The sequence below is a fragment of the Brachyhypopomus gauderio genome, chromosome 4, assembly GCF_052324685.1.
Source record: "Brachyhypopomus gauderio isolate BG-103 chromosome 4, BGAUD_0.2, whole genome shotgun sequence".
NCBI lineage: Eukaryota > Metazoa > Chordata > Actinopteri > Gymnotiformes > Hypopomidae > Brachyhypopomus > Brachyhypopomus gauderio.
Genome location: NC_135214.1, coordinates 6,708,325 through 6,734,305, shown reverse-complemented (window position 1 = coordinate 6,734,305; position 25,981 = coordinate 6,708,325). Strand labels below are relative to the sequence as shown.

The window sequence follows — 25,981 nt, the reverse complement described above, 5'->3', positions numbered from 1 at the left end:
CGGGACCCTGGACCGGCCGGGCCGTTACCACAAAACCACGCCCCGGTCGGTCACAGGGCCCTCACGCCCTAACCGGCATTCAGCTGGTAAGCCCCATGGGTGTGAGGACGAGGGGCTACAGCTCCTCTCTCGTCCCTCGTGTGTGTGTGGGTGTGCAGGCTACCTCTCCAAGGTGTGGCTACTTCACCTCCTGGACCTACCTCCTCCCAGAGCTGACCCCTGCCTTCTGCTAGGGGTCACCCCAGCCTCCTGGGGAGCCAACCCCTCCCGGGGCCCCTCATCTCAAGGTTTGCACACTTTCTATTAAACCAAAAAGGATGGTTTAATAGAAAGTGTGCAAACCTAAAACCCGTGCAATAGATCCAAATTAAGGATATAATGACCAGCGGTCAACTGGTACAAAGACAAGACATATATAGGCAAACAAACGACCCTCAGGTGAGACGGATCACGGGCTCCGCCCACCTGAGGGACGCACATGACGTCACCAAACAACAACAACAGCCGCTGTGGACAGAGGCGGCCGGTAGGGGGCCGCCTCACCGTGACAGTTTGTCTGTCTGTCGCTATATAGATTGATAGATACTATATATGTGCATACCATATATCCTGCAAAACATGCAATTTGTGCTATGTGACTAATATTGAATGTAACACACACAAATAAAAGTCCTATGCACCAATGTCCATTCTTTAAAACTGTTTTTCAGGGCAAGAATTTGCAAGTGTTTATTTGTGTTAGAATGGTAGAATCTTCTTCTACTTCTACTATAGCTTCATTACAGTGTTGTACAGTAGACATGTGCTGCCCACATAAGTAGCTTGAAGTAATTTTACACAGTAATGTTCATGCACACATGATAAGATGCTGAAACTGTGCAACCTCATTATTTGTTGATGTTCTGCTGACTCCAATAACTTCATGACTGAATAATCACTGTTTAGTAAAAATTGTTTATTTATAGTGATCTTTCAGACAATTTTCAGTTTTTGTACGTTTATATAAAAATAAGACTGCTGGCATAGCTTGTTAGGCTCATCCAACATAACACTACCATTCAGGGTTTATCATATACTACCGAATACTGACACCATCAAAAATGCAGGTAGTTCTAACAAAAAACCTTGAATGACAGCAAAAATTCCATAAAAACTGCTTTTCTGATCCAATGTTATCCCTAGAACCCAATATATAAAGGAGAAATCAGAGGACAAGCAAGAAACAGAATCCCTGCATAATATATCTGTACACGAGTCAAGTGTTTACTAAAAGGTTGTGTATTAACATTTTCTGGGACAAAGAATTAGTTCCATTATGACTACTGTTTGACTGCTTTTGTTGCTTCAGGCTTAACTGCAAATGGAACACTGTGATTCTGAGCTTGTGCACAGAGAAATCAAAACCCTCCGAAGTCTTTTGTCATTTGTGAAGATTGCAACATACATAAGCTGCATTTCACAAGCTCCAACTTCCATACAGTTATATGACTACCCTCATATGACTGAGCAATTTGCATTGTTCCTGTTCATTCTAACATTACCATGAACACAAGGTAACCTATTGCCTATGTAGCTCAAAATTCAACAGTGCATACTTTCAGACACCAGGCTTTGTGTTCCCACAGGCTGGTTATAACATCTAGGCCTCAGGACGTTAGCAGCACCCCATGACTACCACCTGTTCATTGAAACAGCTTCTTTATGATGAAATAGGACAGATTTTTCCTATTTTTTCATTTGCTTTCCTGAATAGTTTAAAAGGGAGCACCTGCTTCAGGGCTCTTGACAAGAAAACATTAGCTACCCTTGTAGAGGATGATTAGTAATGGCATGCTCAACAAACTGTAGATTTGGTGTATAAACCAGTAGGCATTTTTGCACATTCAATCTTGGGTTAATACCTCACTGAGATATAAATTTTCAGCAATCAATTAAGTACAAACTTTTGCTGTATGAAAACTGGAATTTTTAAACACTATTTTGTTTTAATATACATGTTAAATTAATAAATGTGTTTCGATTTAAGTGGGCTTGCATTCTTTTTGAAGAATCATAGCTTGCATTATAGATGATATTTCGCCAAATGGGAGCCTGAAAGGTTGCTATCAGTAGGGGGCAGTTTTGAAATAGTCATCCAAAGATATAAGAGAGACCTCTCCAACCCAGTCCTGGAGCCAGACCTGATCCACAACCAGCTTCATAAAGACCCACTTCTGGCCAAGAGGCCACTTCTTCATGACCGGGTTCCTTGAAGAGAGAGACCATGTGGCCACACAAGCAAACACACAAGCCCAACATGTTGATTCAAGAAAAAGAGGTTGGAAGCAAGCAGGAAAAACACAGCCATTCACAATTACCTGGAAAACATGGCCTCCTTCGCAAATGCCAGTTCCTCTGGCCCTACTTCTACCATAATGCCTGTTAAGGTGAGTCTGACACACCTGGGGTCAGCAGGGTCAATGACATGTTTCCTAGACAACAGGAAGGTTATGTGCATTGTAGAATTTAGTACAGAGAAGCAATGTAATATAACTAATGAGGTCACCTTTTTCAGAGATGTAAACAGCTCAACACATAAGTGATTCAAAGATTTTTAACCACTCAGCTGGTTACACCAATTATTCATCCTTCTGTCCTTAACTAATTAGCAAAGCGCGGCAGTTGAAACAAAATCCTGGGGAAGAATTTGACTTTCTGAACGTGTGTCTCCACCTTCACTTCACTTGTACATGTGTTTACATTGTTCTAAGCCCCCAGAGGCCAGTTTGGATGAAGGTTTTTGTTCCAAACCAGCAAGAGCATCTTTGACTAAACTCGTTTGATCAGTTGGCCTCAGTCTTCAAGTAACTGACCAATGGTGTCAGCTGGTACCCAGCATTGGTTACACCCTTTGCAGGTTAGATTGGAAGTTCCTAGTTTCTGTTAAATCCATAGGAAGGTGGGAGGGTTAAAATACATTCATCTGTTACGTGGACACTTTTGCCATGTCTATCACACACATACATTTGTGAGAGTATGACAAGAAGTGTTAACACACCTGCCGAACTCTCCCCGTTTCGGATAACGTAAGAGAGGCGAATGGGAAGTTTTGTAGATCCGATACAGCAGGGACAGTAGGAGAAACATAAAAATATGGGACTCCAGTGTAGAGGTCTGCGCGGGACTGCTTTTTTAATCCCGCTCCCGCCCGCTCCCGCTTGTTTTAGACCCGCTCCCGCCCGCTCCCGCCAAAAAGTCGCTTGTTTTAATCCCGCTCCCGCCCGCACCGGCCAAAAAATCGCTTGTTTTAATCCCGCACCCGCCCACCACATACACATTTCTGTCGCCCCCGCCCGCAATCCTAATATGAATTGAATTAATTAGATTTAGTACTTGAAATTTTCTTATGTATTTATTAAAACAGCAATATAGCGATGGATCGCGCTGTCCCATTTCTTATCACAGTCCAAACACATCCCGTTAGGTGACGTACACCAACACTTTCTGACATGTATCACAACAAGCCGATTTCCATCTCCATTCATTACAATGGAATATGACTTCCATACATCAGACTTTCCTGTAGTTGGCTTAATTGTGGTGTAATCGCCTGTTTTAATAGAATTTTCCACAGCTGAAACTGGTTGACCGTCTACAGCAGGGGTCGGCAACCGCACGCGTGCCACCATTGGCACACCGAGGCATAGTCACTGGCACGCGACACGCAGGACCAGCATCAGCAAAAATATATATTTTAATATAAATTATTATATTAATGGATTATACTTTCGCGAGTGACCGTAGCGCGCGACTCCGCACGCACACCTCGCGCGAACGGAGGCGTTTAAACTTGGCGATCGATCGCGATATAATACTTTTTGTGTCGATTTACACCTCCCCCCCCTCCTCGGTCAACAATTTAAACTCGCCGCCATAGTGGCACACTCATTGACTGGACATGTTAAAGTTGGCACTCCATGTCTCAAAGGTTGCCGACCCCTGGTCTACAGTCTCTGCCATTTCTGTATCAAAATGACAAAATGACGCACACTTCATGTTCACGTGATCAGTTGCTTAGCCAATATTTTGAATTAGTTTATTGCTTACTTACTGAATGATTAGTTGTTTTCGTCCTGTTCCTTATGCATGGAAATAATTGCGTTGTTATTATTATAATTTTCTAGACTATTAATTTGCGGGATTTTTCTACATGTATATGTGGTCCCGCTCCCGCATCCTGGACTAATTCAACTCCCGCTCCCGCCAATAACAATTAAATTCTGTCCCGCGCCGCAAGATATTCTGTCGGGTCCCGCGGGACCCGCGGGATTACCGCGGGAGTGCAGACCTCTACTCCAGTGCTGTTGTCTAGGGGACCATCACTGACAGAAAAGATACTCCCAAAAGGTATTCCTCTTATCTAGGGCAGAGACAAAACTAAAGTTGAGAGCCATGTCATATGACGCACAAGTGTTTCATTAATTGCAGATTAATTGCAAATGACAGTTAACAGATGACGGTTAACAGAGACGCTACCTGCGTATGTGTGGAGACAGTGGCAAGATAACCCCAGTCACTGTAGTGTGTAATATACCTCGATGTTCTAGCCGAGACTTCGTGTGGCGCACGCGACCTGGCTGGTGCTTTCACTTCTTCCATTCGGTAGGAAAAAACCCGAGAAGCTACGTCATCCGTCTCTGACTTGTGATCTGACATCTTCTCTGTAGCATCTCTGTATACAGAAGAAGGATAGACCTGCTTCCAAAATCCCACATTAACCACCAGCATCGCAGGAGCAATCGCCTCATCCGAATTAGTACTCATTTCCTCGTCTACATCATCTCTTACAGCCCAAGATACGGGTCCTCTGAGTGTGTAGGCTTCAGTGTATGATAATGCCAGCGAAAGCATCATTAGGTGTAATGCACACACTAGCATATTTTCTATCCCCCACGAATACAACAGCAGTCGACAAGGTAAATGTTGCCGTCGTACAAACGTACGGAAGTTTAAAACAACGACACCACGTGGATCACTTGAAAACAAACTCATGAAAACACTTGAAAACAACTCGGAAAAAATACCCGACCATAAACATTAAACCTCGTTTTAGTTTTGAGAATGCTATCTCGATGTTTATGTATTAAGACGTGTTTTTTTTTTCATAAGACGCATGTGCGATTATTTTTTCATTTGTTTAATTTTTTTATTTTACTCATACAGAATACTTCGTCTAAGCTTAATATATAATTACATTTCATATCACTTAAATGCATGTTAATTAATTATAAATAGATACGAACTTTAATGTAATTTAAAGTTGAATTAAATTACTATTAAATCAATATTCAATAACGTTTTTAATAATTTAGTAAACCTGAGAACAACAAAACCTAATGTACAGGAGGAAGATACTGTGTTTGTGTGCCGGTGGGTGGGGAGGAAGGTGCTTTTTGTCTTGTATTCTTTCTTAGTGCCAGTCTGTCTCACTCTCATCCTCTCTCACAGAGTCTCACTTTCATTCACACTCTCCCCACACACAGAAACTAATGCTGTGCACCTCAGCCATCTCTAAGCATTCTCCAGACCCTTGGAGCACTGCTGCCCTGTATCCTCTCCCCAAAGTCTCTTCCTGACTCAGTCCATTGTCTTATCACTCCACGCAAGGGATTTCCTCTTTGCCAGGTCCATCCAGGAAGGTTGTCCACTATCTCTGACAGACTGGGGAGGTGAGGAAGATGAAGGTGGTGATGACGAAGGTGGAGGAACTGTTGTCTTCTGCCATTTGTCCCCTCTGTCCAGCCTCATGGGACCAGGGGAAGATTCTGGGGTAGAAACATGAGTATAATAAAGTTGATATATAGTCAAAATATATGAATAGATATTTGTGTTTGCATTTTGTTGATTGCAGATGCACACACAAACACATTATGCATTACACCTGTACCTGTGAGCTTGCTATGACTGGCCATGGTTCTGATTGCAGTCAGAGGCTGAGGAGAGAATCGATACTCTTGTGACACTTTCTGCTCCTCTACCTATTAACATTGAAAAGCACATGAATCCACAATGAGCTCAGATTGGTTTCACCAATAACAAAAACAACGTATATTTCCTATTGAACACAACTGCAACAAGTTTCACCTTGGACAGCTCAGATGTTGGTCCCACTGTCTGTTTGCTGAAGGACGTTCTGCTTCCCACACTCCCCCCCCGCTGCACTAACCCTTCCACTGGACCTTTTTCTTGTGACAAAAGTGCCGGGTCTGCTTTCTCTAGGAGCATGGAGGATCCTTCCCCACCAACCGGACACCTCGTCTGTGAGGACGCACGGGCTGCGGAGGTCTGACGGGGTGCTAGACTTGGGTTCGGGGAAAGATGAAGGCTAGTGGGTTGAGTTAAGCAAAGGTTGAGCTGACTGGAGGCTTGGGGCGGACTGGGAAGTGACTGCACTGGTTTTGTAGTAGAATATGTGGTTGATGAAACAGATGAGGGCTGGCCTGATTGGACAGGCCTGATACTGAGCTGTGTTTGACCAGTGGTTGAAACGGTTTGCTTTAACAATAGATCTACTGCATCTGTGGTTGGCTGAGGTGGTCTGATGGAATGTTCCATGGGTGATGGCAGAGTTATGGATGGATGTGTTGCTTTGCCAGGGACTTGCATTGCTGATGGTGGAGCAGAAATATCCTGTGATGGCCTGACAAAGTGCGGTGCAAGTGATGCTTGATGTGTAGGCCTTCCAGACCCTCCACTGGACTGTGATGTTGATGTCTGTGCTTGTGGGGGTGCAGATGCCATGCCTGTTGGTCGCATGGTTGACTGAAAGGCAGGAAAGTCAGGTAGTCTGCTTGTGAAGAGCTGCTGGAGGCTCCTGGTCTTTTCTCGAGCCATACTGATCCAGGACAACTCTGAGGAAGGCTCTCGTGGCTCTTTAGTAGCTGTGGGTAGAGGAGTATTCTCTAGCATGCAAAATGATGTGCCTTCCTTTGAGGACGAGGACACTTGTGTGCCCGCTTTAGGGAACCAGGGCACTGGTGTGCCCTCTTTAGGGGTGATGGGCACTGGTGTGCTCTCTTTAGGGGTCAAAGGCACTGGTGTGCCCTCTTTAGGGGTGATGGGCACTGGTGTGCTCTCTTTAGGGGTCAAAGGCACTGGTGTGCCCTCTTTAGGGGTTAAGGGCACTGGTGTGCCATCTTTAGGGGTGAAGGGCACTGATGTGCCCTCTTTAGGGGTCAAGGGCACTGGTGTGTTCTCTTTAGTGGCCCAAGAGTGTACAAGCTTTATTTCCTTAGTGGGTGAAGAGGTGAGACAAGATGATGCCCCCAAATCTATAAAGAACGGCAGACATAAAATTAGTGCACTAGAAATAGAATAAATAGTTTGGAAACATTCATCACTTAATTATTTTCGGTAACAAAACATCTCCAGCAAATATTAAATTTAAATGACCCAATTTGATCTGAAAATGTAGTCTTTACATAAAACATTAAGTCTTTATCAAGATTGGGGTCATTTACTTCTTCCCTCACTGAACAATAATTCAATGCTATTTGCTGTTTGATTTGTTAAGCTAACAGTGAGATAGTAAACAGTGTGTGTGGGTCATAGTTTATTGTGTGATCTGAAGGACGTAGATGTGGCGAGACCAATAGGATTATAAAAGCTCTGACTTGTACAAAAGGAACTGCACATATTGCTTCCTTGAGTAACTAAGGAAGGGTGTATCTTCCCATTTCATAACCTTTAACTTTAACTTAATGTCTTATTCTCTAGTAAGTGTTTTCAGATGGATAGTGCAGTCCGGTGAAAATGTCCAATGCATTTGAAAGGGGATCAAAGAACAGACCGTGGAGCTCACCAGACATTCTAATGGTTCTGTCGTGGTCTCTGTTGTCACTCGGAGGTACAGGGCTCAAAGCCTCGGGGGAGATGAGGGCTTCAGTATTGGGACTGAGAGACCTTTTAAACACTGTGGTAGCCAGGGTTCCTCTTACAGTGCCAGCGCTGCTGTCCTTGTGACCCCTGACTGCAGGACACTCTGGCACTCCAGCTGGGGTCGTTGTGCTGACATCAGTCCTCTGCTGCTTCACAGTGTGCTCTGACTGTGCCTTTACTGTGGGACATTTTAGAGAAGGAGAAGTAGTGCGTAGCTTCACTCCAAATGCATTCTTTTCCTTTTCCTCTTTCCCTTCTTCATTAACGTCATTTCTTTTTGGGTGCTTCTTTGCCCCATCCATCTTCTCCACACTCTCCGTAACCTCCACACTCTTTTCTTGGGCGTCGTATGCTTCACCATCCCCTCTTTCTCGCCCAGCATAGAGGGTTAGTGTGAGATCCCGTGGCTTGATTGGTATCACTGGTATACTGTCAGGTTTCTCATTTCCCAAAGACTCTGAAAGGTTAGTGCATGGTTCTTTCCCTTTTGGCCTTTGGCTCGTGAGATGATCCTTTGTTTTGAAGGTTTTCGTATAAATGGGTGGAGGTGGGAATTCTCTTTTTGAGCCTGTTTGCTCCAATACTCCAGTGAAGCTTGCAGTTCTCTGCCTCTCGTGCCTCTCCGATGGGGAGGCAGCTAAGCGCAGAGAACCTGACCCAGTTCTTGGCTGGTTTGTGGACTCCTTTGGCAGTTTGTCCACCTGACCAGTGGGTGGCACTGTCTGTAGATTTCTGCCATCAGCTTTGTCATCTAAGGGAGCTGTATTTCCCCTCTGGGATGACGGCCTTAATGCAAGTCCAACAGTAAAACCCTGATGCTGGTCTCCAGCATGATTTTCATGCGAGAGGTCCTGGACCCCATCCTTCTGTATTACATCCTTCTGTAGCACATCTTTGCCCTTTGCTATTGTGTAAAAGGGGTTTTCACTTTGAAGCTGACTGTGCTCTGACTCCATTGTAATGAGGCGTGCAGTAGATGAAACACTATCTTGAAAACTCTTCAGTCTGTAGCCAAACTGAACCTCTCTATGGTCTTCACATCCCTTTACACTGGATGCCACAGAAGAACCTCGAAGCTTACCAGTCACTGCCTCCTCTTGTTTCGGAGCCTGTTTAGACTCCACAACTGAACTGGATGACTCTGCGAACTCAGGCTGCTGGGTGGCTGCTGCTTCCCAGACTGATGTCTGTTGCTTCGTGATAGGTTGTGGGAGGAAGGGAGTAGAGGGGGAGGTGGTTCCTTCAGGTTGGCTCTTAGCATGGGCGAACGTCTCATCTCCACTTCCTGTCAGTGGTTTTCGAGATGAAGCTGGACAAGTGTTTCTGACTGGAGGAGCAGTAAACCCCTCCCCCGGAAGAATGATCTGTGGGGAGTAAGAGTGATCCCATGTTGTTTCTTTGGTAACAGCAGTCTCTCCCTTGTCTTCTGTGAGGAGTTGTTCCACGTTGTTCATACTCTCCGAGTGAGGTCTGTTTCCAGCCTGCCCAAGTAAAACCGCGTTAGTAAGCCTTTCAGATTCCTATCACAACTGTTAGTTCAAACATTATTGCACAATGATTGTAGTCTTATGTGCAAATAAATGGGACTTTGAACCAGTGAATTAAATTATTCATGTACTTTCAAGTATGCTTGCCAAGTCAAGTAATGAAGCCAAATAGTTCCACAAAAAACAAAAAGGACTCACTGAGGTGAGCAACCTCCTGCCCTTAGTACTGGCTCTCTGATTCCGAGGCTTGACTGACATCCGATGGCGGGCAGCAGAGCTGTCCAAGCAGGGGGTGAATTTTGGGGGGGTGCTGAAGTCCACCCCAGGACACGGAACAGAGGGAGGGAGAGGAGCCCGTCTGGGGCTTGGGGGTCGAGGTGAAACCGACTGGGCCAAAGGCTGCACAGGGGATTGAGTTACCAAATTAATATGCATGGAAGAAATGAAACCTGAGAAATATATTAGCTTTGGTTGCAAGATACTACAGAGGCAAGGGAAGAAGTGGTTATGCATGGATTTTTTTGTGTGCAGTTGTAATTAAATGCCCATAAATGGAATAGAAGCAGAAGAAAAAGTAGGCTTACAATTGATTCAAAAAAATAGGAGAGCTGATGCAAAACAGGCGATATTGGTGAGATGTTTTACCTGGGAGGAATTAAAAACTACAAGGGTAATTGGGAGGTTTCAGTCACATGACTGTTGACATTCATCCAACATGTTGTGGAGGCATGGGAGTGGAGACAGAGGAGAGCTGTCTGAAGAACGCAGTGCCCACATGACGTGTCGTGGTAGAGGTTTTAGAAAGTGGCTTCTGCTTGGGCAGTTGGGAGGGCTGTGTGTGAAACAGTCACCTTGCATGAGGGGTTCTTGGTAAGTCCTAAGATTTCAGGTGGGCTTTGAAGACATCCATCAGCTACTGGTTCTCGTGCAGGTTCTTCTGTGCGTTTAATGGGCCTCGCCAGTGGTGGTGGGCCCAGATGAAGGTTCTGCTGCTGCAGTTTCATCTGTCCATGTATGAAAAAGTAAACACCTTTGTAATGTTTTGCACTGTAGTCTCCATGAGGGGAAAATGCTTTTTCTTAGTATTTGAGGTGCACTCACCTGTAGTGTTCGAATTTTGCCATGTATGTTCTCATGGGAGAAATCCCTTAGTGGATCAGGATCTGTTTGGTCAGCCAGGAATATACTGTCATGTGACCATGACCTGGATCCCAGCATGTCCTGGGGAGAACTGCGATGAGGAAATAGATGGATTTGGTTATAAATCATGGCACTTAAATGTAATAAATAGTCATAAATTCATTTCAACTTCAACGATTGATGTACACATTCAGATAAAACATAGCAGAGCTAATGCTGATTCTCACTGAAAGTCAACATCAAGGTCCAGAATGCCTTGCGTTATGTCACTGGCCGATTGTGCGTGTTTCATCGCTCCTTCGTTTCCTTTCCTCTTCATCCTCCCTGGCAGCTTTGACCTCAGAGTCTGCAGCTTTGGCCTCTTCCTCCCTAACCGTGTCGCCAAGGAAACACCAACAGCTATCATTCCTGTTCTTTACTTGTTTTCTGTGTTTATAAGCTAAGAAGCATAAACTTGGATTGGTCCTGCAATATATTGCAAAATACAGTTTGGTGTGATATCCAGTCAATTAAGACATGACAATTAAATATTATTTTGAATATTGCAGTATGTGTGACGCGGGAGGCGACTGACGGACGAGACACGAGTCCGCTGGTATTTCTCACGGTCACTGTTTATTTCTCACAAATGTAGCGCAGTAAGCGCACGGGCAACACATAGACAACTACACACAACGTGCAGACTTAGACAACGACGAGCACAGGACACTGCGCGAGCGCACATTAAATAGACAAACCACATTAGCCCCACGTGATTACGAGACGAGCCACAGGTGAGACGGATTATCACAAGACATAGCCACAACCACGAAGATCCACAGACGCAGACGATACACGTGGACAACGTAAACACACGCCCAAAAGGGAGGGGCCGGGGTCCTCAACGTGACAGTATGTACATAAATAAAAGAAAAACTTGGACCAGTGTAATATAATCATTAGTTCAGTCTCATGTATACTGTATATGTTTCCTCATCAAATTGTGGTTATATTATGATAAATATTTTTGTACAATATATACTTCATTAGACAAAATACTAATCCAGAACATTGTAGGAATATTTAGACACCATTTGACAATACTGTGAAATGATAAAAGATTGTGGTATTTGGGTTTTGTCTGCCATTCGCTTAGCAGTGCTGGCATTTCCATTGGACTGTAACCCAGTAGGTTACTGTGTGATTGATACAGGCATAACAACACAAGCATAAAACTGACATTAAGCATATTAGCCTTTATAATGAGTTCTCTGCTTCTCATTAGAATGTATGGTGATAAAAACTAGCTGTTTTTGTATTTTAAAAGGCTAAAAAATACATTACATATATCATGTATACATCAATGTGTTATAAATGACCCAAAAAACAAACCATGTAGAATCTTCTCAGTGAGAACATTATGTTTCTAATTAAATCTAATACTGAGCGGATCAGGACACACATTCTGGGGACGTTCTGACCTGTGAAGTCGTCACTGCTCCCTCCCTCCTGGTCCCCACACACCTCCATCGCTCTCCTCTTCACTGCGAATAAAATTAAAACAGGACGAAATTAGCGAGTTGACTAAGTCAGGATGTGAGACGGAGACAAGTGGAGAAGAGAATAAGGAAACCACAGACGGGGGTGTCTGGCAGGCTGCAGTGCTGTTAAATGTTTGGGGAATGATAAGGAAGCAGTGCTTTCCTGTCAGTAAACATGGCTCAAAGGTTCCTCCTCATTCCTGTTATTTCCACCTTCTATCTAGGCCATAATGTTGTGGCTGTATTCCAATTAACTCAAGCCAAGCAGTCTAAAATCATGTCTCACTTTGTAAGTGTTGGAAATAAGGTATACTTTATCATATAATGGACAAAATCATGTGGCCAGTTATCGTAAATAGTGCACTGGTTAAAGAGCGTCCACTGGTCACACTCACCTCTCCCTGGTCCTAATGCATTCCACAGGACGGGTCCTGAAAGGTCACATTAGTAGATGTGTTTTCTCAGCTGAAGGTGCTCTCTCTCATCTTCACCTTATGAGCTAAAATTTAAGGCTTTTCCAGTCAGCGCTGAAATTCTTTATCAGTTACTATAACTGATAACAATATGCAAAGTCCATCAACCCACCTGTGTAGGTCCTGAACTCCTCTGTTGTCACACAGGCTAAGAGCTGCGATGTGGTTAACCTGCCTTGTCTCTACCATAAACACCCAAACAGGATGCCAACTGCTCTTTCACATAATGTTTTACATTTAGATGTGCACATACCATATTTCAGCTCTCTCACAAAAAAGTAACTCGGCACTTGAACACAACACATCTAATAATAACAACACATTTGATAGCAACCATGAGAACTCACACTAAGGGACCCTGTGTGTGTGCACCTGAACATTTGTGTGTAAATTCAAGTCATTATTTGGGGGAAACGGGTGGTGTTCATGCCATTTGGGTATTTATGATGAGATGAGACAGGTTTATTAGAACCTTGTGTTTGTGTTTACAATCTGATGTGAGGTTCAGAGTGGCGTCTGATGCACTGACACACGCCCCAGAGAGCAGCCTGCTAACAGGTCAGGTGAGACTGCTGTGACTCCTGTCTGGAGGCTCTGAGGACCCTGGAATCCCGTATAGATGGAGCACAGCTTACACGGTAATGAAAGGAATGAAGTGATGAAAGGATTTTGAAGAGAACTCGTCAATTTTTTTTGAAAAACATGGACTTCATGCCATTAACCTCAAGATGGCATGGTAGGGGGACCAAGTTCATATTATACATTAGGTTCATAGTTCATAATTCCAGACAGAGCAAACAGAATTAGGGGGTATGAGGGATTATGATACATAATTACTGCATTTCTGCATACTTAAACAGAATACTGCCCCAAGTACCAGACTAAAGTACGACTGATTACATGGGCTAAAACAGAGAGGAAACTTCTCTACTTCTCTCACTTAAACCACCTTCTCTCATCTGCACCACCTGCCTTGGACTTGGGCTGTTGACCTCTCACCTTCAGGTGGGTTTTGTGCCCTTGACGCAGCCCAAACACTAAAACACAGTTTCAATCCCAGATCACTATTGAGATGAGAGACGGTGGAAAATAAGATGATGAGAGTTGTGGTTATGGAGTCATGGTTTCAACACTATGGGTAATGTCTGAAACAGGCCTGGGTGTCAGATCCACAGTACATTACATAACTCACACTATTACATTACTGACTGACACTGGCCAGTGTGCCTAAACATCTTATCAAATGCTAAACGGATGTTGTCTGCGGGAAGCAGAACGGAAGGTAGGTGGCTGGGTAGCAAATGTCGTCACTTAAACATCACCACACACACACACACACACACACACACACACACACACACACACACACACACCACTCAACTTCTCCAAGGGCACGCTGGGCTGCATAAAGAAACGTCCAAGAATGTAGGATATGAAGGTTAGCACCTGCAGCCGTGTTGAGAGACAACAACTTATTGCTACTTCCAGCATTCTTTTTGCTGAAACGCCAAGAGTAACTTCGGCCACGTTTAGCTTTGACTTTGATTTAGCCTACATTCTGTTATCTGGCTTGTGTTTGTCATTGTTCTGATTTTGTTTAAATAACAAAAGCATTCATGCATACATTCACCCATCTTCTAATCTGCTTAGTCCAATTCAGGGTCAGGTGGAGGGAGGGGCTTATCCCAGCAGCACAAGATGCAAGGCGGGACCATCAACGGTCTGTCCCAATCCCAGATAAAGTGCAACTCCTGTATCTACTGATGAGAGCCTGATAAAAATATTTCTGCTATGGTAGCTGAATGATATCATTGCGCTATTCAAGCCAATCTCTGTTTTTATGCAAAGAATCTGTACGATACCACTCACCAGGGCTTTTACAGAAGTAACAGCTAGGTCTATGTAAAACACCTTAGTTCATTTGTCCAACATTTATAATGTCTTTTTGTCTAGCTGTGAATATAAATCAGGAAGTGATAGCTCTGACAGGAGTGATAAGGCAGTATTATTTTGTACTCAAATCAAGGGACAGTTAACCTCGTAGAGTACAAAGACCTGCCAAAGTCTCCAGACTCTCATTCCTCACTATATTCAATTTGTAGTGTTTTAATGTAGTTACTATATACCTTAATATACTTTATTATAAATATTATATTATGAAATAATTATAATTAATATGATTGATAACAGAATAACAAGCCTGGACTTTAAGTGGTTAGGTGGTGTAAGTGGAGCCTGTTTTACATGTACAGTGGACAGCTCTGTTGGGGTGAGATTTTTGGTCTTCCGCTCTCTGAGCTAAGCCTTCCCCAAATATTCTTTCTACAAATGTAAACCCAAGGATCCTGAAGACCCCACTCTTACCCTCCACCCACCCTTGTCACACCACCCTAAAGGCTCTTCTAAGGGATCAAGTTTATCATGATAAAATACAGAACACGCAAAGCAGGCCGAGTTATTCCAGCGGCCCTCACAGTCCCATCGAGCCGTCAGTCACACACTGTGTCCAGCCTCGTCTGCCGGTATTTGGCTCTGAATGGAACATTTCAGATCCAGCACAGCACAAAAGCTCAGAGCAGCTTTGCCCCAGATACGGCGCCCAAATCTGTGCCAGGATCAGGAGTCGTCCACAAATCCCTCTCCTCTCCACCTCCTACTGGACAAAAAGTCAATATGACATCTGGGTGACTTTCAGCTACCCTACATAATGTGTCTGGTCTTCAAGACTAATCCAAGCTGCCATTTACTCCACACCACAGTATTGAAATCTCACGGATGGCACTGATCTATTTTAGTCTGCTTAGTTAACAAGGAGCAGTACTTCTCATTATAGTGACACACTTTAAGTAGGCTACTCTGACGGCACATCTGAAGCTAGAAATGTTGTTAGTCTACTAAAAATTGAATGGCCTACATTTGTAACCGAATACAAATGGCGTTAATTGTATAACCACATTTATCGTAAGAAAGAAAATAAAGAACCTTGTGTTCCCTGCCCGTGTATATTTCATTGTAACTGGTGACACTGTGACAGGTTTTACATGAGATATTCTCCTCTGCTTCTGTCCCTTAAAACACGATTAAGTAAGAGCTAGTGATGAGGAACAGAGATGAGGAGCACATGTTGAGATTAAGGCCGATTATAGATTGATTAATCATCTCCCGCAGAGCGTTATTGTGGTTATTCTACATAAACAGACGTTTTCCGTGCGAGACAGACTTGTACAGAAGTGATGCTGTAGCTATATGAAACCCTCTTTAATAGATGGATCTGTAACGTGTACTCTCCACGTTGTGCGCCTAAATAAAGAGATAACGCCGAGTGCGATCATTTGGTGGTCAGTCTCAACGTCATTATTACTTTTAGATCAAACTTCTTATCGCAAAAATCAGTACAAATAAGTTACCCATTAATTTGCCGCCTCCAGATTAGACATGTAATTTTAAAGACAATTATAGAGAATAGAATATCGGGAAAAAATAAACCTGCTCTAGATTAAATTACAAAAACATACTAAATATAGACCACCGGAAAAGTGGATCAAAATTTATAGACTACTCACATTTGGCGACACAAGAGGACTGCTATACCAAATCTACGTGTTAGTCCTTTGGCGACACTTTATCTTTCGATCGGTGTGAGCCTCGAGTACATAAAATGCAGCCAATAAAACCAAACCGCTGGTTTCCTCGTAAAAGGCAGCGTGACGTTTTGCATCACCATTTAACCAATCTGGCAGGCACGGTAATAAACAGATAACGTCCAAGTCCACAAGATGGCGCAGAGGTGCAGAGCAAATGTAAACGTTATTTGCAACTGCTAGACAAGACCCAGACATTCGCTTAGTTATTTTAATAAAAGCAAACTAAAACAAACATTTTATTCGACAGAAAACTACCCCATATCCATCCAATGAGATTTTGCCCAATCATACAGGCTTCATAAAAAGTCATAAGATACTGATATATGTGGATAGATCATTGAAACAATGACCTACAGAAGAGTAAATATTTGACTCTAGAGAGCTTTGGATGATAACATAAAAAAAATAAAGCTGAAACTACAATATGTTGACCAGCAACAGGCACTACAAAACAACAGAAATTCCTGTAGTTTAAAGTGCTTGCAAGGAAAAGCTTTTAAGTTTGTGAAGAGCAGCTTGTGCATAAGAGGATGTCATGAAAGAGCTGTGGAGATCCTTCTTCATGTCATCTTCATGTCACGTCACCTTCGTATGCTTTGTGTGAAAAACATCCACAGTGGTCTCGTGACACTCTCTGAGGTCATAATCACAGTAGCCAATAGAGAAGCGGCCCTTTGGGGACAGAGAACACCATTCGTTGATCTTTAATGATCAAGTATCTTATTATAAGTATACTATTATCTATGTTCTATATACTAAGCTACTATTCTATGTTACCATACAGAGCAATAAAGATGTAGGGTTTAGATTGACGAATATCTCGATCTACACACTAACCCCGAAATGAGAGATTGTTTTACCCTAGGTTTGATGAAATAATCAAGCCCTCTGCCAATCTTGATGATCCAGCCGTTATCAAATCTGAAAAGTGAACAAGCCTGTTTTTAGATTGGTTTATACACACACACACACACTTACACACACACACAATAATTATTTGAACACCCTGCGACTTTGCTAGTTCTTCCACTTGGAAATTATAGAGGGGTCTGAAATTTTCATCTTAGGTGCATGTCCACTGTGAGAGACAATCTAAAAGAAATTGGGAAATCACAATGATTTTTAAATAATTAATTTGTGTGTTACTGCTGCAAACTAAGTATTTGAACACCTGTGAAAATCAATGTTAATATTTGGTACAGTAGCCTTTGTTTGCAATTACAGAGGTCAAACATTTCCTGTAGTTTTTCACCACACACACACTGCAGCAGGGACATTGGCCCATTCCTCCACACAGAGCTCCCTCCAAAGACTTTCTACAGGGTTTAGGTCTGGAGACTGGCTAGGCCACTCCAGAACCTTGATATGCTTCTTACGGAGCCACTCCTTGGTTATCATGGCTGTGTGCTTTGGGTCATTGTCATGTTGAAAACTCCAGCCACGACCCATCTTTAATGCTCCAACTGAGGGAAGGAGGTTGTTCCCCAAAATCTCTCAGTACATGACCCCGGTCATCCTCTCCTTAATACAGTGCAGTCGTCCTGTCCCATGTGCAGAAAAACCCTCCCAAAGAGTGATGCTTCCACCCGCTTGCTTCACAGTAGGGATGGTGTTTTTGGGATGGTACTCATCATTCTTTGTCCTCCAAACACGGCAAGTGAATTAAGACCAAAAAGTTCTATTTTGGTCTCACTTGACCACAAAACATTCTCCTATGACTTCTCTGGATCATCCAAATGGTCATGGGCAAACTTAAAACTTAATGACTTTAAACTATGACGTCTTAGTGTATTACCCACAGTAACTTTAGAAGCAGTGGTGCCAACTCTCTTCAGGTCATTGGCCAGCTCCTCATATGTAGTTCAGCTCCTCCTTTGTAGTTCTGGACTGATTCTTCGCCTTTCTTAGGATCATTGCTACGCCATGAGGTGAGAGCTCGCATGGAGCCCCAGTCCCAGGGAGATTTTCTAATAATTGGTCCAACAGTTGATCTTTTTTCACCAAGCTGCTTGTTGATTTCCCTGTAGCCCTTTCCAGCCTTGTGGAGGTCTACAATTTAGTCTCTGGTGTCTTTGGACATCTATTTGATCTTAGTAGTTAGTAGTTGAAAAAAAAAGAAGAAAAGCCACACCATCATTACATGTTGTGAGTATTACCTGATTTCCCGATCATGAATGGTAGATGAGTACTTAATGTCCAGGAAAACGTTCTGACTCTGCAAAGATTGCTGTATTTCTGCTAAGGCACTTTGTTGTTGGGAGGAGCCCTCCTAGAAAACAAACAAACAAACAACACAGCATAAACAAAACAAAAACAAAGCAAAAGAAAGAAAAGGCAAGTAAAGCACTTACTTCATCTTGGGACGTCAATAGGTGAATCTTCTTAACACCACATTTAGCCTTCAGCAGCATCTCACAGAAACGCAGGAAGTTGTACAGCTGGAGAGCAACCACACAGGAAGTTGTACAGCCGCTAGACAACAACACAGGCCCGCTGACATCCAAGGCGCTAAAAGATCGGGAAGCCACCCTGCTGTTGAACGCTCAGCCGTGGGTCCTTACCTGGTGCACATGGCGAATGTAAGGGTCCTCAACCCAGACCTCAGTCAGCGCTTCTCTGATGTACGGCTTGAACAGACTGTCATAGCTAAAACCAGTGGCACTACCAGCAATTTTTATTTGCTCGTGGTATTTGCCCTCTGATTGAAGAGAATAACATGGGGAAATTGTATGAGTGTCTAGCAGTGAGATGAGCAGTGAAGGTAATGTTGTCTATTCAGTGTTGCATGAGCAGTTCAATGTGGTGCATGGGACACACTACAGAATAGCAAGAATAGCTTCCCTGACATTTTCTGTGTCAAACACCTCAATGGCTGAGATTTCTTTTACCTTCTTTCATTTTGTTCATATGCACTTTAATCTGCTCTGCTCGATCCATATAACCCTTAATCTTCTCTCTGTAGTGGACCTTTTTTGAGTCATCTTTTACCGCTGGAGAAAGGTCATGACAAATAGTTAGAAGTACAATATTATACAGAACCGACTCATATCAGGATTCCATCAGCCTAATACAGCAATGTGTAAACGTCTTAGACTCAGAGACCACTTAGACTGGGGAACAGAAGGTTTTGTTTTCTTTCTTTCTTTTAATAAAAGGTTTTTAATCTAATTTTCTTGGCTGGCCTAAGATTTTTGCACATGACTATGTTTAAATAGAGCTTCTTGTGTTACCTTTCAGCACGTCTAGCAGTAACTGAATGCCTTCCTGGTAGCACACGAGAGACTCCTGGAACCGCGAAGTCTGATCAAGCTCTACGGCTCTCTTGAGGATGGAGATGGCAGATGATTCCATGCCAGGCAGGCAGTTTTGAGCCATGGCTGTCGTGGGTAACTAACGTAAGCCAGCTAGCTAACTGGGCTAAATCGTCTAACCAGAAAAACTGCTCTAGTTCCACTGGACACAAACACATTGGTCTTCGTGAGGGCAATAACTAGCTAATTCTGTGGTTTTATCACATTAAACCATTTTAAAGTACGTTATCTATAACAAATAATGTGAAATGAGTCTACGCAGTCCACCTAGTTCGTTAGTTATAGCAAAGGGTATAGAAACCACAGCCACTTCTCATGCAATCTTACATCTTTACCGAAATAAGTATATCTGGAGAAAGAAAACGCGTTTCCTTGTAAATTAACTACAATATAGAAATTACTGGCACGCACATTATCATTTAATAATATTTCATAGTGGCAATTACAGATCTGAATAAGATAAATATATTTTAAATTTTACAAAAGTTACAAATGCAGGAACTAAAGTAAGTCACTCGTCAGCTACTCCGGATGTTTTTTTTTTGAAGGACTAACTTCCGCTTCCTTGTCGTGGGCCAAAATGTGTCCGTGTGGCTAGCTTGTTAGCGAACTTGTAACTTTAACGTTTCATTTTGTTTAGTTTAAATAACTAAGTAATGTTGAAGAAATCTGTGTGACGGTTATGAATAGGAGTGTGCTGATATATATATAATTTAAGTTTTCCTGTGAGCAGAACTCGCGTTAACTTCATTTTGGCCAAATAACCTTGGCATTTATTTGTACATCCAAACAGCTGAAATGACTGGGTTGTGTCGAGCTCTGCAGTTGGCTGCTCCAGCTCTGCATAAGGTATCGGTGCATGTGTATGTTACTGTAACCTGGATTATTATTGACTACATGGTCGCAGTAACATCACGTTGGATTTGGTTGAGACGGGTGAAGAGAGCAGCAATGATTTTAATGAATTGTTTTTGCAGAATCTGTTTGAAGCTTCATCGTGGCCAATGTACATAGTTTGTCGCAGCAAGTTTACAAAGTCTCGCATTCCTCCAGAGGTATGTTTAAAAATAATTACTCATACACATAAAGAACAACGTGGGTATACACACACACACACACACACGTGCTGCCTGTAATTAAAGCACGCATATGCACATGACCCATTAATTAAAGTAGGTTTAGATGGCATTGTACCTGAACACAAAGCTGACAAATAAAAGTCTCGTCAACAAAAGCATTAGCATTCTGATCATATTATGCTCATCTATTGCACCTCTGTTTACAATGCAGGTATTCGAAGAGCGATCAAAGGAGCACGAAAAGTATGGTGGTGATCCACAGCAGCCGCATAAACTACACGTAGTGACCCGGGTGAAGACCTCAATGAGGCGACCTTACTGGGAGAAGAAGGTGATAAAGAGTTTAGGATTAATGAAGGTGAGCTGAACCATGTCTTCAGGAAGAAGAAAATCAATCTCTTATGTAATTGAAGCTGTCAACTTATTTCAGTTTACCTTTTACATATTGTACCTTTGTACAGTAGTGTACCATTTTGCATACTGTAACTGTACAATAGTGTACCTTTTTTGGTGGACCTGCAGACAAACTCCAGTAAGCATAACCAAAACGCACCAGTCAGAGATGTAAACAGAACTCAAGGTTGAGTGCACCTGTGTGTAATGATATTTAAGTACAAACACTGGAGTCCAGTTGATTTCCAGCAACTTTCTGTTTATATTATTGTACATTTGTGCCTTTACTCGAGTCCCTTCAGGACTGTAGCATTACACATGCACATATCCACATGCACTGCTGTACATAGTACTGTTGTTGCACATTCTGCCCCTGTATTTTTATGCCCTTTATATTTTTATTCATCTTTTATTCACTTTATTCATTCTATTTATATTCCCTTATTATTGTTTTTTGTTGCACCTTAATGCCGAAACAAATTCCTAGTCTGCGAACCCTGTTCATTGACAATGGCAATAAAACTTTTTCTGATTCTGATTATCGCTAGATGACAATCCAGTGAAGTTTATTTTCCTGTCTGACAGGCACATGAGCCCAGGGTACACAAGAACACTCCGTCCGTGAACAACCAACTAAAGATCATTAAACATCTGGTCAGGTGAGCTGTTTCATTTCAGTTTTTCCTTCTCAAGCTGTTATCCCAGGTGTGCATCTTTATTTCCGTTGATGGAGGACCACAACACTGCACGTTTGCTCTTACCCCCTCTGCTGTCACACATGACTCAGCTCAGAGATGGTCTGATTCTTGCTAGCAAGGACATTTCTGGCCCTCCGAGAATGAAAGCAAATAACATTTTAGTCAAATATTCAGATGTTTCAGAGCTGAATTAAGTTGAATTACTTTTTTCAGCTTGAAACAGGTTGCAGGACAGTGGTGTCTTATACCTGTTTTAATGGAACATTTTCAAAAGGATAATGTGTGTTATTTACATTTATATTTACGGCATTTAGCAGACGCTCTTATCCAGAGCGACTTACAAAGTGCTTTGCTTCTGATCACAGAATCATCACATGTTATTTGTGAATCTGCTGAGTCTATTTTCCTATGTGTAGGATTGAACCCCTGAAGCTTCCTTATGGCCTACCGTCAGAAGGAGAAATGGCAGATTCATATTTAAATAGTAAAGGAGAGCTTGTGGTGAGGCGTCTGGAAAAGCCTGTGGAACAGAAAACTGTTGAGTCATAGCTCATGCTATTTACTGTTTAATAAATATTTTGAATCCTGTTTGTGTGATTTCCTTGAAAAATATCAAGTTAACTTAGTTACAACTTGCCATGTTAATGGATCGTTAATGAAGAAATGCTTTGTTTTTAAATGGCTAAACACCATAAAACACTCTCAACTGAAAAGTACACTTTATAGCAGACCAACAATGCTGTGATTGACAATTTATTGAACAGCATCAAAACATTTTAGAAAATGAGTGAACTTTTCCCTGCTACGTTATCCAAATTTATATGGACAGGAATAAAATAGACAAATGCTGACTAATAGAAAAAGAAAATGTGATTTTCCAGCTACACAGATCACAATGTGATTAGCAGAATGCTAGTTTTCTTGGCACTTGATTTAGGCTCAAAAAATTCTTGATCGCAACACTAATGTAGAGCAAAGCCAAATCCATGTTTCTCCTCTCAGTGGCCTGATAGGAAAACATATATTCCCCTTAATTCAAACCTGGGAAGCACATGTAAGATCTCAGGTTTCCTAGCAAATACTTTTGATTTTGAGGCAATACAGTACCATTTACATCTACTGCATTAAGGATGGCACTATTATTGCCCCATGGGAAATGAAAATATTTGTACAATTAGAAGCTCCTGCAGGACAGAAGGCCTTTGCCAGAATTTAGCCAGTTTTGCCTGGTTGAGTCATACAGCCATACTGACAGAGGAGAGCACTAGAGGAACTAGCACACAGAAGACTGGATTTCAGTCCTGTCAGTAAAGCATTGGTGAATTTATTGCACTATTATGCTCATCAGAAGTAGTCTTGCTCCACATCACAGTGAAATTCATGTATCCAAGTGTCTTTGTGACCACAGAGGCTTCCACAAAATTGATGTATAGGACTATGCAATCCCAGGTATTGACATTTTATCAAAGCAAAATGATCACAAATGTGTTAAATATGAAGAATGAAAATTGAATAAAACATACAAAAAGGCAAACAAACCAAGTTAGTTCTACAAGACTTAGTACTTTTTGTAGGAAGCCCTGAGAGAATGGGAAAGATTTGCGTTCTCTAGTCGTCATCAGATTCAGAGTCCGAGTCATAACCTTTCCCTCTGATCGTCTTTTTCTCCACCTTGGTGAACTTTGTCCCCGATTTCTGCCCGATTGTAGGTGGCTCCAAAAGATTCCCACTATAAGAACACAACAGAAAGTATTGAGACTTTTGCCAAGGTATCTACTCGTGTCACGGATGTGTTCTTCAGAAACTGTACAGACCTGTAGTTAATGATGCCACAGCAGCCCAGCCGCCACAGCAGCATTTCAGTTGTGAACTCATCTGTGTTGCCTAGGTCAGCGAAGCCCACTATGTAGTCCTTCGTTTTGCCGTCTTTGACCAGTGCCAGGGTGGGGATCACTTTGATCCTAAGCCTCTCTGTTAGGAAGGGAGCCTTCTCCACATTCAGCTTGATGAACTTTGTCTCCAGATGCTTCTTTGCCACGACAGCCAAGTGTTTATCTAAAATTTTACATCTAAGTCAAAAGACAGAAGTGATTGACTTTGCTGCCATTGAGATGACATCACAGATATAATTGTGGAGCACACAAAGGAAAACCTACATACCTGAAAGTAGAATCCCTGTAGAAATGGCAAACGACATTCTTGCTTTCTTTGACCTCGGCAAAGAAGTCTTTCTCACTTGGGATCTCCCTGTATTCACCGTGGCCTTTAGAGATCCATTCCTAAGAACAGGCACATGCCAGTAAATCTACCATCCTCAGCAGATCACGACTGCTAGACGGCCGGCCCAACACAGTCAACGACACACACATCTCCACCGGCATGTCCTCTCAAGATCGCATCGCGCCCACCTGCTTCTGTTTCTGCGCTTTCTTGAGCGCCTCGAGCCTCCTCTCCTTGAGACGCTCCAGCTCGTCCTCGTCCAGGCGCTCCAGCTTGTCCAGCTCCGCGTCCAGCTGCTCCTCCACCAGGCGTGCGGAGTGCAGCACCTGCTGCTCCAGCGCCTTCGCCACCATCTCCATCGACTGACTGGCCATCCTGTCTGTCTTTCTGAGCAGCGTAAGAAGACACATCGTTACGTTGCAGAGAACAACACAACTTTTCTTAAGGCGCAGAATGCCAGATTTACAGAAACCTTCTTCGTATGCAAACAGGCTGTATTCATTTAAGTTATAGTAACTATATTCAAATGTAAGTTAAAGTAACTGAAACACCTGAACTGAAGCTTTTACACAGGGCTGATGACGGGCAAGGTAGCAGCAATAAACAATAAACATTTTGTTGTGTCTCTGCTAGCCTATTATTAAATACGACACAACTTTAGATGAGTCGGACCTTAATGATCTAATCGCAAACCCCCAATACTCTGGGAGTATTAGTTATATGAGGCCGAGTGAAGTTACGGACACGCCCGCCGTACTCCCTCTTAAGGCCCATTCACACCCTACGGTAATTACGGATACGGACCCTTTCGTCCGGTTCCGGAGGTCGTTTCATCCGTCAGTGGGTCCGTTGCCAGAGCGCTTACGAATCCGTAGTAACGGAGCAATATAAACCGCAAATCAGGGGGCAGTAGAGAGTCAGAAGCATCGGGCGTACACCAATTCGGGAAAATCAATGAAGAAGAGTACTGGACTTTAAAAAATGACGCTCGAGTTAGAAGAGAAACTTTGCGAGTTGGTTAGAGGCTACATTCTGCTACGGTGCCAGGTCATCGCGATAAACAGCGATGCAAAAACAGCTGGGAGGAGATTGCTGGTGCGCTGGTGCCGGAAATTTGACTATACTGCCCTCTAGAGGATGTATTAAAAAAAATCATAACAACGTTGGAAACGGAAAGAGGTATAGTGGCCCCCTACGGAGGGTACGTTTGGTACGGACGGACGAAATTCGTCCGTGTCCGGAGGTATAAAGCAGGCTTTAGGCGTGTCCATGGAAACCAGAAATCTCGCAACGTAGTCGTGTTATACTTCTAGCGAGACTACTGAGAAACTGCGAATTTATCAAAATGCAAAATGTTGCCGCTCGGAAGGTCCCACATAAACCCAGACACGCACTACTAATAAAAGACCTCGCCTCTGCGCAGACACCGAGCTGTGACGAGACGGGACACACTGACGTGTTAGCCCAGCTAGCACCAAGCTAACCGAGCCGGGCCACAAACACGGCGTTAGCCAGCTAGCATTAGCTTAGCATTAGCGAGCGACGGTGGCCACACAGTCTAAACGCACACCAGAGTCGCTGCTTATCGTTCCTGACTGGAGTGTTGTTGAGTGAAGAAACACACACGTCCATCTCGAAGCTTTTTACACCCAACCCAATGACCTGGCTAGTTAGTCAGCTAGCTAGCTATTTAGCGTCGCGGCTAAGCTAACTGGCACGTCGCGTGCGTTAGCTAGAACAAAACTACAGTATTAGCTAGTTTGCTAGCTCGCGCATATACGTTGGATAAAAAAAAAGACCAAACTGCCCCGTAGTCAGAACTAAATATATATTTAAATACATATAATGTATTTGTAACATGTATATTTAAGTGTAACTGAGCTAAACGGGTGACTAGAGACTTATATATCGAACTCACCGGCGCGGCTGTGTTGAGGGCGGGTCTCTGACGCAGACGGCGCGGTTCAGTGAACACAGCGTTGCTGCCCAGTGAAGGAGTGGACGGGGCGTCCTTTAGTTTTGTTATGGATGTTGTCCTGTTATCTCAAACTACATAAAATATACTCCCCTGCAATCAATACAAACGTGTATTTTTAACG

The 25,981-nt window shown here is 43.0% G+C and overlaps 5 protein-coding genes across 9 annotated transcripts; 1 reads left to right on the top strand and 4 right to left on the bottom strand.

The window, feature by feature from the left end:
• Nucleotides 1-352: 352 nt before the first annotated feature.
• Nucleotides 353-4,960, bottom strand: creg2 (cellular repressor of E1A-stimulated genes 2). Its single transcript, XM_077001175.1, is given in 6 exon segments — nt 353-2,247; nt 2,358-2,471; nt 3,038-3,055; nt 3,057-3,163; nt 4,334-4,399; nt 4,516-4,960. Coding segments are annotated over 6 exon segments (849 nt in total). The 5' UTR covers nt 4,918-4,960; the 3' UTR covers nt 353-2,105.
• A 247-nt stretch (nt 4,961-5,207) lies between these two features.
• On the bottom strand, nt 5,208-16,273 carry cracdla (cracd like a). Of its 3 annotated transcripts, XM_077001847.1 has the most exons (11): nt 16,101-16,273; nt 12,650-15,190; nt 12,005-12,563; nt 10,772-10,913; nt 10,506-10,635; nt 10,256-10,408; nt 9,603-9,803; nt 7,841-9,398; nt 6,124-7,310; nt 5,927-6,017; nt 5,208-5,804 (listed from the first exon to the last, which is right to left on the bottom strand). In XM_077001847.1, exons 3-11 carry the CDS (start codon nt 12,051-12,053, stop codon nt 5,617-5,619), a joined length of 3,699 nt encoding a protein of 1,232 aa, XP_076857962.1. In that variant the 5' UTR covers nt 12,054-12,563; nt 12,650-15,190; nt 16,101-16,273; the 3' UTR covers nt 5,208-5,616. The 3 variants fall into 3 exon arrangements, with proteins under 3 accessions (XP_076857962.1, XP_076857961.1, XP_076857963.1); XM_077001846.1 differs by having other exon boundaries at nt 12,005-15,190; XM_077001848.1 differs by lacking the exon at nt 12,650-15,190 and having other exon boundaries at nt 12,005-12,067; nt 16,101-16,272.
• Nucleotides 16,274-16,404: 131 nt separating this feature from the next.
• mitd1 (MIT, microtubule interacting and transport, domain containing 1) lies at nt 16,405-19,556 on the bottom strand. Its single transcript, XM_077001849.1, has 7 exons — nt 19,412-19,556; nt 19,070-19,171; nt 18,743-18,879; nt 18,533-18,619; nt 18,338-18,450; nt 17,042-17,102; nt 16,405-16,853 (listed from the first exon to the last, which is right to left on the bottom strand). Exons 1-7 carry the CDS (start codon nt 19,554-19,556, stop codon nt 16,758-16,760), a joined length of 741 nt encoding a protein of 246 aa, XP_076857964.1. The 3' UTR covers nt 16,405-16,757.
• On the top strand, nt 19,437-22,250 carry mrpl30 (mitochondrial ribosomal protein L30). Of its 2 annotated transcripts, none has more exons than XM_077001852.1 (5): nt 19,437-19,576; nt 20,470-20,547; nt 20,783-20,929; nt 21,550-21,623; nt 22,079-22,250. In XM_077001852.1, the coding sequence occupies exons 1-5, from the start codon at nt 19,523-19,525 to the stop codon at nt 22,209-22,211; spliced, it is 486 nt and encodes a 161-aa protein (XP_076857967.1). In that variant the 5' UTR covers nt 19,437-19,522; the 3' UTR covers nt 22,212-22,250. The 2 variants fall into 2 exon arrangements, with proteins under 2 accessions (XP_076857967.1, XP_076857968.1); XM_077001853.1 differs by lacking the exon at nt 19,437-19,576 and adding an exon at nt 20,047-20,341.
• On the bottom strand, nt 22,213-25,942 carry txndc9 (thioredoxin domain containing 9). Of its 2 annotated transcripts, none has more exons than XM_077001850.1 (5): nt 25,801-25,942; nt 24,071-24,269; nt 23,823-23,941; nt 23,477-23,731; nt 22,213-23,391 (listed from the first exon to the last, which is right to left on the bottom strand). In XM_077001850.1, exons 2-5 carry the CDS (start codon nt 24,254-24,256, stop codon nt 23,271-23,273), a joined length of 681 nt encoding a protein of 226 aa, XP_076857965.1. In that variant the 5' UTR covers nt 24,257-24,269; nt 25,801-25,942; the 3' UTR covers nt 22,213-23,270. The 2 variants fall into 2 exon arrangements, with proteins under 2 accessions (XP_076857965.1, XP_076857966.1); XM_077001851.1 differs by lacking the exon at nt 25,801-25,942 and adding an exon at nt 24,687-25,773.
• Between the last annotated feature and the right edge of the window lie 39 nt (nt 25,943-25,981).

What these genes read in the sequence shown, in the direction of transcription:
- cracdla (XM_077001846.1), bottom strand. Translation starts at nt 12,053, where the DNA reads ATGGAGGTGTGTGGGGACCAGGAGGGAGGGAGCAGTGACGACTTCACA. An exon ending in GAGCAGTGACGACTTCACAG is followed by an intron (nt 10,914 to 12,004) that starts GTCAGAACGTCC and finishes CGACACGGTTAG; the next exon opens with GGAGGAAGAGGCCAAAGCTG. An exon ending in GCAGGAGGTTGCTCACCTCA is followed by an intron (nt 9,399 to 9,602) that starts GTGAGTCCTTTT and finishes TTACTTGGGCAG; the next exon opens with GCTGGAAACAGACCTCACTC.
- mrpl30 (XM_077001852.1), top strand. Translation starts at nt 19,523, where the DNA reads ATGATTCCATGCCAGGCAGGCAGTTTTGAGCCATGGCTGTCGTGGGTA. An exon ending in GGCTGTCGTGGGTAACTAAC is followed by an intron (nt 19,577 to 20,469) that starts GTAAGCCAGCTA and finishes TTGTTTTTGCAG; the next exon opens with AATCTGTTTGAAGCTTCATC. An exon ending in AGAGTTTAGGATTAATGAAG is followed by an intron (nt 20,930 to 21,549) that starts GTGAGCTGAACC and finishes CCTGTCTGACAG; the next exon opens with GCACATGAGCCCAGGGTACA.
- mitd1 (XM_077001849.1), bottom strand. Translation starts at nt 19,556, where the DNA reads ATGGCTCAAAACTGCCTGCCTGGCATGGAATCATCTGCCATCTCCATC. An exon ending in ACTGCTAGACGTGCTGAAAG is followed by an intron (nt 19,172 to 19,411) that starts GTAACACAAGAA and finishes ACCTTTCTCCAG; the next exon opens with CGGTAAAAGATGACTCAAAA. An exon ending in ATTATTTCATCAAACCTAGG is followed by an intron (nt 16,854 to 17,041) that starts GTAAAACAATCT and finishes CTGTCCCCAAAG; the next exon opens with GGCCGCTTCTCTATTGGCTA.
- txndc9 (XM_077001850.1), bottom strand. Translation starts at nt 24,256, where the DNA reads ATGGCCAGTCAGTCGATGGAGATGGTGGCGAAGGCGCTGGAGCAGCAG. An exon ending in AAGCGCAGAAACAGAAGCAG is followed by an intron (nt 23,942 to 24,070) that starts GTGGGCGCGATG and finishes GCCTGTTCTTAG; the next exon opens with GAATGGATCTCTAAAGGCCA. An exon ending in TGTGGCATCATTAACTACAG is followed by an intron (nt 23,392 to 23,476) that starts GTCTGTACAGTT and finishes GTGTTCTTATAG; the next exon opens with TGGGAATCTTTTGGAGCCAC.